We start from the raw sequence: 10,565 nt of genomic DNA on the forward strand, positions 1-10,565 counted from the left end.
GTGTGTGTGTGTGTGTGTGTGTGCGCGCGCGCGCTCATGTGAGAGAAATCATTTTAACATCCACTTTTCCATGCTTGTATGGGTTGGGGGCAGTTTATTAAAGCAAATTTTCTATGGCTGGATGCTCTTCCTGTTGCCAACATTCACCTTGTTTTACCTATGGCCAAACATGCTCTTGCAGAATATTGGAATTGGAATAACATTGCTTGTATGACAGCAACCATCATTTCCAACTATCCTGCAATGTCATGTCAAGGACATGGACACACCTTCTGTGTAAGCATGTCTAGTCATGCAGAAATGTTGCTTTATTTGGAAACTTGGTGAGTGTGGGTAACAGGAAGAGCATCCAGCTTCAGAAAATCTGTCCAACTCATGCAAGCATGGAAAAGTGGACATTATGATGATGAGGATGATGATGACATAATAATGTTTATGTAGGGGATACTCAAAACATGGAATGTATTCCAAAGATTCCTCAAGTATAAAAATTTGGGGGATAACAACTACAAAATATTATCCATCCATGAAGAAATTATTATAATTTGGAACGATTTTTTTCATAAATGAGTTTACTAAAATTATATCTAATTATCCCCTTACTCTCTCAAAGGGAGGGAGAGGAGAGCATTAAAAACAACTGTACTTAACACCTTAATTGAGAAAGCATTACTTAATAAGGGAGTGGATGTGTTGCATACACACAAACACAGTCATGAATGCATGTGCACATGCACAAACAAACAGCAGATCTAGAAATTCAGATTGCTGTGTGTGTGTGTGTGTGTGTGTGTGTGTGTGTGTGTGTGTGTGTGTGTGTGTATACCCTTGTCGAGATATCATGTGATGGTCATAAATGAGCGTCACTCTCACAGAAGCAATAGTATTAGTTCCCAGTCTACCAGGAAAGACATGTCTGGCCGTGGGAAAATTTAACATTGCTTGGAAATAGGGAAGGGCTGGCAACAAGAAGGGCATTGGATCATGGGAAATCTGCCTCAATAAGCATCATCTGACCCATGCAAGCATGGAATACAGGCATCAAATGAAATCTACAACGAGGATTTCCAGAGATGATTTTTGACTATAAAATTCATGTGAACTCAATTCTTGACAGAATTACCAAACTCACCGCTCATATTGCTTGGTAAATGTGGTTCTGTTCCGTTGGTAAGACCTCGACTGATGCTGCACTTGCTCATCATAAGGGTATCTGTTCTCAAACTGATTTGTTTCTCTGCTGCTACTGCTGCCACTATAGTAATATTCCCTGTAGGTGTCCTCCTCATCCAAGCTACTGGAAAAACAAAAAGAAAATAATAATAATTATTATTATTATAGCAGAACAACAATTTGAGGTTAGAACAAGGTTTAGACTGCAGAAACCTGGACATAAATAATAGAAAGTGTCAAAACTTATGAGATTTAATAAAAATTATAATTGACATCAGCTTCAATGTACAGGCAGCTCAAATAGACAAAACTGTAGAGAAGGAAATTTATTGATGAGGTCAAGAAAGGTGATGAAAGGAGTTTGACAAAACTGATTGAATGACCAAATGATTACTTAAGCAACTGATTAGTTTATTTGGTTAAAAGGTTACCCAATTGACAAATAAAGAAGTGAAACAATCTGTGCATGTGTTTATTATTTGGTATAATGACCCTCCCAAGATACAACAAAATGTTTCAACACACACATTCACATCAAGGATCTTGCAAACCAAATACAAATATGAAATACAGGAAAGAACTGCGTGAAAGAAACAAAATATCTGAATAATTATGTAATTAACTAATAAACTAGTAAATTCCCTGCAGTTTCTTTTGATGATATTAGAGGAAGAAAAAACAAACTGCCTTCACCCAAACTTCACTATTGTTGCTCAGAGAACCAATAATTCTAGTTGCGCCAACTATCAACACTTTGAAGGATATCAACTTGAATTTTAAACTCTTTAGGAAAAGAATGAAGATTCCTCATGGCAGGAACAAAACTCAGAAATTTAAAGAATCAAATGTATTTCCACAAAGTTAACCAACCTAAAACTAGAGGCGAGTTTTGAAATTCTCCTGCTGGCAACAAAAGGCGTCTCTCTCAGAATGACAGGCAGATTGTATGATGCTTGTGTGTGAACAGCTATGCTACATAGCAGTGAAACATGGGTTGTGACAGCCAAGGACATGTGTAGGCTTGCATCAGTGGTGTCAGATGTGGTGAGCAAGAGAGATGAATGCACTGGTACAGTCATATGATGCGTATGAACGAGGACAGCTGTATAAAGAAGTGCCAATCCCTAACCGTGGAGGGAAGCTGTGGTAGAGTTAGACCCAGGAAGACATGGAATGAGGTGGTGAAGCATGGTCTCTGAACTTTGGGCCTCACAGAGGCAATGACTAGTGACTAAGACCTTTGGCGATATGCTGTGCTTGAGAAGACCCATCAAGCCAAGTGAAATCATAGTCGTAGCTGTTGCTGGTGTCACATAACCAGCACCTTTCAAGCATTGCGCCTCACGAAGGCAAAGTGAGTGATTAAGCTCCTTTCAAATGTTGGGCCTCACAGAAGCAATGACCGACATCTTTGGCATTATGCTGTGCTTCAGAAGACCCCTCAAGCCAAGTAAAACCACAGCTGTGACAGACAGCCACGGTCACACAAATGTGCCAGTGGGACAGAAAAATACCCATTACACTCTGAGAGTGGGTGGTGTTAGGAAGGGCATCCAGCTGTAGAAACCAAGCCAAAACAGACTGGAGAGGATGGTATAGATGATGAGATCACTGAAGTAGTAGAATGATGCGAGTTAAACTCAGTAGTCAAACCACACTTCAGACCAAACTGTTTATCCAGCACTCTTAAATCTATAGCACTGACCTAAAACACATCAGTCACTACCTCATGTGACACAATGTATAGCAGCAACAATACAATAACATTACATTTCTGATATAACAAACATGGTAGTATGTCTCTCATCTGAATTGTAGGATTGAAATATAACAATCTTTATTCTTATATTAAAAAATGGTCCTGTAGTGTTTTAGATTCAAGTCGAAATTGCTTCATTAGGTTTTTTTCATCAAAAATGTTCCAATTGGCTGTCTTAGTTTTATACATTCAGGATGACATTGGACATGTTTTTTCATCATCAGAGAATACCTACCACCATTAGATGAAGTGCATTCATAATACACATGATTTACAGGTGTAAGGAAACCTTGAGACACCTTATGTAGTTCAAAGTTATCATGTCTCCTCCACAGGAGTGATGTATGTAACAAAAGCACAGGTTTGTAGAAATCAACAAACAACTTTATTTGCTTTTGCATAGTGATATCTTTAGATTTCCAAATCATGAGTTATGTCATGCTGAAGAGCCCAGAACAAGGGTGAAAATGCTACTATCCATGACTACTGGAAACTAATAAAAATATTATATGGAAATAATGGATACCCTTTTCACTCTTTGATAATGATTTCTCAATGTAAGAAAAATAAACTTAGAAACAATCCTCTCGCCTTAAGTATCACACACTCTCTCCCCTTAAGTAGCGGTTCCCAATGAGTCAGCTACGTGTATACTGATGACTGCTAAACAAATAATAATTCATGAGATGGAGACACAAAGTTGAAACATGGTTTCTCAAAGATCAACCTTATACCAATGAATTGTATGTGCTATGAATACACATTGTCTAAAGCAAAGGGACGTTCTCCAATGACAAAAAGCAACAGTCATCAGGTATTCATGCCCAAATCTGCCAGAAGATATTGAGAATATATAAACGCAGTTTTTGTTTGGATTCCCTCAGTTCTGTGTGTACCTCGTGAATTAATTATCATCAATTATAGCCTTCAAGGATATACACCAGCAAAAGCCACACACAAACACACACACACACACACACACATACACAGTGACATATGCAAAGTAAAGTCAGGTCAGTAAAAAAAATTAAAATAAAAAATAAAAAACAATAAAACCACTTTCAACAAGAGAAAATTACAGATATTTTCTGTAGCTTGAAGCTTGAAACCAGATCAACTGGGTGTATTAGATGAGTCGTTATTATGAGAACTAGGTTCCTGCTGTCACACTTGGTATATTTATTACAATTCAACAGAGTGTGTGTGTGTGTGTGTGTGTGTGTGTGTGTGTGTGTGTGTGCACGCGTGTATGTTTGATAACACAAATATGAGAAGAGATAGCCAAAACTACAGAACTGGACTATATTTTTGGTATTTACAGCTGTTGTCACTCTCTTGGTTCCAAGTTCAATCTATGTTAGCGTGATAAAAGTTTATTCCACTAATACCCCCTCTACACACACATACAGTCACACCCCCCCCTCCCACTTACGAACGTTGTCCTTGAGCTTAGTAAAATCAATATGACAACATATTCTATACACAGACACAATTATCATTAACACACACACACACACGATCATCAACAATAGCAAAAAGTATTTCATATTCTTTCCACAGATCAATGTTTATCCCCCACCTCCTCTTTCTATTTTTTTTTCATTCAAATGCAATCATCACTTAACTGCAGATATGGTATCGGGGTGGGGGTCAGTGAGAGAGAGAGATAGAGAGAGAGAGTGTGAATAGAAGCCATCAATAGTGATCCAGTGTGTTTGTACATCACAAAATAACAAATATATCTTTTACTGATCAGCTCATTTGCAAGCAATAACCAAACTTTTCTTTCCTGTCTTACAAAAAAAAAAAAAAGCCAAAGAACAAAACCATGTTGGCTGGAAAAAAAAAAAGATGGAATGGTCACTGTTGGAAAGTCATCGTTAGTCTACAGGTCAAAAATATTCCTAATGACTCCATAACAGGGAAGATGAACTATTTTTAATTTTCATAGGAAATTAAGTCCTGACCCTATTAGCAAATCAGAAAATTAAATACAAAGATTGCTAAGACTAATCTTATTTTGGTTTTATTTAAAACACGACATTGCAGTTACGGCGGATCATATAGTTTTATTAAGGATTTTGTAGCTAAGACAGATCATAGTTTTTTATATTTAGGACTTTACACCATGTAATGATTCTCCATATATTTAGAAAGCTATTTAATACAAGACTCAATGGTACTTACTAAATCTATTAGTATTAACAGAAAGACAAATGTGAGACAGAGAGGTATATCACGGAGTGACAGTTGGCCTAGTTGCTACGGAAACCACATTACTATACTAACTGATAATAGCTAAATGGTTCCCATTTCACTAACACTACATCTGGGTGTATAGTTCCAGTTCAATGGTTCTAGAGAGATATATTAGGGAAGTAGATAATGTAATTGATAAGAGGCTGGAGTTTATATAAAGTCAGATGTCAGTGTGGTTGAGCAGAGAATCCTTCCCACAATGACTTCTTGTTTTAGCATTTTTATACACAGATGAGAAATAAGCAAGCAGTTTCTAAAAAAAGAAGCCTCAAACTTAGGAAAGAGACCAAAAATTTCTCACACTCAGCTTAGTCCAGTGACCTGTTTGTTGTGTGTGCGCGCATGTGTGTGTGTGTGTGTGTTGCCACGCAACACGCACTCGCTGATATAGTGTGCAATTAAATACTATACAGCCTTTAATCAAAACATTGTTTCGTCCAAATCTTGTGGTAAAAGAGAAAGAGAGGAAGCCAAAAAGAGTGACAAAAACTTCACTCGAAGGTAAAGATATCGGTATAGGAACTTTTGTGATTGAAGTGAATACAATTTCAACATCATCATCATCAATTAACATCAATTTTGACAGAGGTTAGCAAGCTTGGAACATGAGCATTAAATGATGACGATGATGATGATGAGTTAACGTTAACTGAGAGGTCTTGTCTTGCAAGTTACCTGGTAGCCTCACTAGTACCACATAAAAAGCATGCAGCAGAGTGATTGGTGTTGGGAAGGGCATCCAGCCATAAAAATCATGCCAAAGCAGAGATGGGGGCCTCACCAGCTCTTGTTGAACTGCCCAGCCCATGTCAACATGGAAAATGGATATCACTTGATGAGGATGAGGATCAGTGTGTGTGTGGGGGAGGGGCAGAAATATTTTAATTTATAATAGTTTCTAAAACAGGTAAAGATTTTTGAGAGGACATGGCTATTATTTGACTGTCACTGGCTGATATTATCAGCCTCAGAACAAAAAGTGAAATCAATCTCAGTGTCATTTGAAATTGAAACAATAACACAACAGCTGTAACACAGCACCCTAGCAACATTAAGGCCTGTAACACAGCACCCTAGCAACATGTCTCAACCAGTGAAAACAAACATAACAAAGAGCAACATCAACATTAATGGGCAAACATTGTGTTGAGAGACACATTGTTATCAGCAAGTTAACGACCTGACTACCAATACAGTGTGGGTTATGAATAAATAAGTACAAAGTTGAATTGAGGGTCAACTGACATAGATTTCAGTTATTTCTGGAAATTCAATATTAATTTATCAGGCAGAGAAATAGTACAGCAGAATACAACAAAAAATATTTATAAATAAATAACAGCAAATCGAAAGATATTCAGAGGATGGTGGTGTCTTTTTAGCCCCAGGTCAATCTTCACTGAGCCAACCCCTAATCAAACACATCCTAGCCTTAAACATTCAAGTCTCTTTGAAGTGCATCCAGGAACGGGATGTACAACCTTTCTGGTCCAAAGGGCCAACAAATCAGGAATTCAATCACTCAAGGCAGGCCGCAAAGTATATCATATAATTTGGATGATCGAAAACAGTAGCAAAGAAAAGGTTAATAAAGGCATGAAGGAAATTAATATAAAGAAACAATAATAAATAAATACTATTGTGTGTGTTTGTGGTACAAGCAGTTCGTTATGTTAATTTTCAGTTATTTATTAAAACAAGAAAGTCTTTGCAATATGGTTTTACAGGCTGCAGTTTGTGCATTGCTGATCTAGGAATACATTATTGAAAGTATTGTTTCTTGTTTAACCCTTTTGTGACCATATTTCTGTCGAAATACATTGCCTTCGTTCCGATTAATTTTGAAAATAATGAAAAATGTAGTAAAATGATTATCATTGTTAAATTGGTGTTTGAAATATAAATTAACGAAGTTTTGATTTAGATCACTTTAAAACATGAAGTTTCTATCATAAAATCAGGGGCAGTTTCAGATGGGTTCAGTATCAAAAGGGTTAAAGTCAATCAAGTCCAAATCCAACTGGGCAGAGATAGCAGCAGCATCTCCCACATCTCATTACACCCTAACATCTTCAAAAAGAGACACACATTGGCTAATGTAATTGCTGATGAACACCTTGGTCATAGATGGATCATGTTTGATCCTAAACTGCTGCTACATCACAACTAACCTATGACTAAACAACAACCATTGTGATTCCAGGGTTTTGTATCTTGGGTCTGAACAAAACACATGAGGGGAGAATGTTGTGCACCTCTTGTGACCACACAAACAATATAGGGAAGAGAACAACAAAATGTCATCTGGTGCCTAAAATCATGTTCCAATTAATATTCCCAGTCTACATTTCCCTAATTCATATCTGAATTCTATAAATTTCATTCAACAACAAATTCTTCTACCTTCAACATTATTACTTTTTCCAAAACCAATTCTTTCATTACAACTTTATTATTTACATTCCCTGTTGAGACACCACCCCCCACCACCACCACCACCACATATATATCCCCCCTCCACTGTATACCACTAATCACTTCCCTCCTTCCTCCCTCCCTTAAGTTTGCTCTCAGTTGCCCCAAATTACCAATGGGAGTGGGGATGGGAAAACCCACACATACCACCCCACCTGTCCATTACATCAACTCATTAAATAGCCTGACATCCAGGTCCAGTGCCAAGTTCTAAAAGTTTCTGGAAATGCACAAGACAGAGAGACAGAGAGAGAGAGAGAGGGGGAGGGGAAACAGATGTGGGAGAGAAGGTAGAGGATGGGGGAGAAGGCAGAGGAAGGGGGAGGGGGCATACAAAGCTATCAGATCACATGCTTCTCAGACAAAACAAAAAAAAAAGTTAAAGTTCATCATTGCATTCAAATCATTTTAAAACCTAAATTAAACTAAATTAATCACTACCAAACACACACACACACACACGAGCTACAACTGCTGCCGTCACCACCACTGCCAAGCACAATCACTACCACAATGACACACACACACACACACACTACATATCAACAGTGACACACATACAGACCTCTCCCCCTGCCATTACTACCACATCGTCATCACCACCATCGCCAGCACTACCACTGCCATGCAGCTGTCACCACCACCACCACCACCACCACCACCTGAATCAGTTAATGACGATTTCTGACTGACTAAGCAGCCAAGTGAAGAATCTCATAAACCTGTTTTAAAACTATTTTATATATTTCCAGAGTAGTTAGTTCAGTTACTGCAGTCACAATAGACAGGCATGAAGGCCATAGGCTCAAAAAAAAAAAAACGAAAGCAAATCTGTGCCATATTCGCTAAAAATATATGCAGCTATCCGTAAGAAAGAAACATTACGTAGTTGTTAGAAAGAAGATATTGGAGACAGAGGAGAATGAGTCCAAGCGAACACATTACCATACAATCACAGAACATGGAAATCTAATTGCAGACATAACATACAAACATGGAATATGCAAATTAGCTGGCCTGTCACTTTTGGAATTGAATGTCAGAACATCTAATTTGCATACTGTTTTCTTTCATTGTAATTTATTTATATATATATATATATATATATATATATATATATATATATATATATATATATATATCACTCCATTAACATGTATATCTGTATTGTAGCTACTGCATGCCAGACTGCAGAAGCCACTGCATTGCTAACATCTATGCACCACATTGCGGTCGTTTAGTCACTGCTGCATCCAGATAACACACAGACACACACACACACACACACACACACACACACACACACACATATATATATATATATATACACATACACACACACACGTACTTGATAAATCTGTGTTGGAATATGTGTGTGTGTGTGTGTGTGTGTGTATGTATGTACATGTGTGTTTACACACACACACACACACACACACCAGAAAATATACACACAGAGATAATCCTAAACTAAAAACAGTCAGTCTGGCTGACATTCTCTGACTCAAAAACATTGAACATTGAAAGTTTACATTTCAAAATCTAGGCTGGGTGAGGTTGGGGGGAGGGGGCATCGGTTTCTGGATTATTCTGTCTTAGATGTGTTTTGATGTCTGAGAAGAAGTGACATGTGATATGGCAAAGGCAGCTGAAAGGTGGGGAGGGGGGAACGTCCCCTTCTTCCTTCCCTCCCTCCCTCCCTCACCGACCACCACAGCTGGTAGCAGGAACGTTAAGAACATTGAGCAGCTGTACAGACATGATAGGATGTTGGGAGGAGAAGGAGGAGGAGGAAGGGAGGGAGGATGTGGTAGCGGTGAGGGGAGAGAAATGATTAGGCAGACAATATTGCACATAATTATATGTGGAAAAAAATAAATAAATAAAAATAAGGAGCTCAGGGAAATAACTTAAGTGGGCCAATGGCATGAATATAGATGATTCATCTAGGTGATGCACTACATGTCTGTGTGCATATATACATTACATACATGCGTATATATGCTGTGTCTATTATATAGTTCATGAAGGTAATGTATTGCATGTTTTTGTTGTTTGTGAGTGTGAGTGTGTGTGTGTGTGTGTGTGTGTGTGTGTGTGTGTTGCGCGCGCGCGTACATACGCGCGCGCACATTATTTGTGTGTGCATACATACAATGTAGATACTCCATGCCTATTATGTAATTCATGTAGGTGATGTGCAACGGTTGTGTGTGTGTGTGTGTGTGTGTGTGTGTGTGTGTGTGTAGATATATATATATATATATAATGTCTGTTTCTATGTCAGGTTATTATAAAAATAATTGAACATTAAACTGAAAAATTACTCAATACTTCATTTGTAGAGTACATATTTATTACATTTTTACAGGACTGTGACTGACTACGTTTATGGCAGGTCGAAAACTTCACTGTCACAGCTATTTTGTATAAGCATTAAATATAGATACACAAGTTTATACATACATATATATATATATATATGTGTGTGTGTGTGTGTGTGGTTGGCAATTATATGTTACAATTCCGTATTGCTACTGTTTACATCTCACCCAGATTTAATATACCTTATTTCTCCTTTTTCGAGATCAGCCGCAATCTGTAGCTGGAAAAAGCATATAGTATTTTGTGAGTGAGGTGGGTTTTCATCACTAGCTGGTGATTAACACACCCTGAAGACAGATAACGACCCAGAAACGCGAGTCTATGTGTATTACGTAAGGCTAGGAATGGGAGCAATGACCTCCCCTCTCAAATACTAATCGGACACAGAATGTGTGTCGTTAGACCGCTAGAAGAGATGTCTTCCTGGGGCTATAAAATGCCAGTAGCAATGTCCCATATAGGACACCACACCTGTTTGGCAATTATATATATATATATATATATATATATATAT

At 37.8% G+C, this 10,565-nt stretch overlaps 1 protein-coding gene across 4 annotated transcripts in view; it reads right to left on the reverse strand.

The window, feature by feature from the left end:
- The window catches only part of LOC106872232 (protein split ends), a 126,298-nt gene that overhangs the window by 18,498 nt on the left and 97,235 nt on the right, over positions 1-10,565 (reverse strand). For 3 of the 4 annotated variants that reach the window (XM_052977053.1, XM_052977052.1, XM_052977050.1), the window contains exon 3: positions 1,133-1,297. In XM_052977053.1, coding sequence (XP_052833013.1) covers positions 1,133-1,297 — 165 coding nt within the window. The remainder of the gene's footprint in view (positions 1-1,132; positions 1,298-10,565) is intronic. The other variant, XM_052977051.1, reaches the window with a different exon arrangement.

This window comes from Octopus bimaculoides, chromosome 26, assembly GCF_001194135.2.
Source record: "Octopus bimaculoides isolate UCB-OBI-ISO-001 chromosome 26, ASM119413v2, whole genome shotgun sequence".
NCBI classification, from domain to species: domain Eukaryota; kingdom Metazoa; phylum Mollusca; class Cephalopoda; order Octopoda; family Octopodidae; genus Octopus; species Octopus bimaculoides.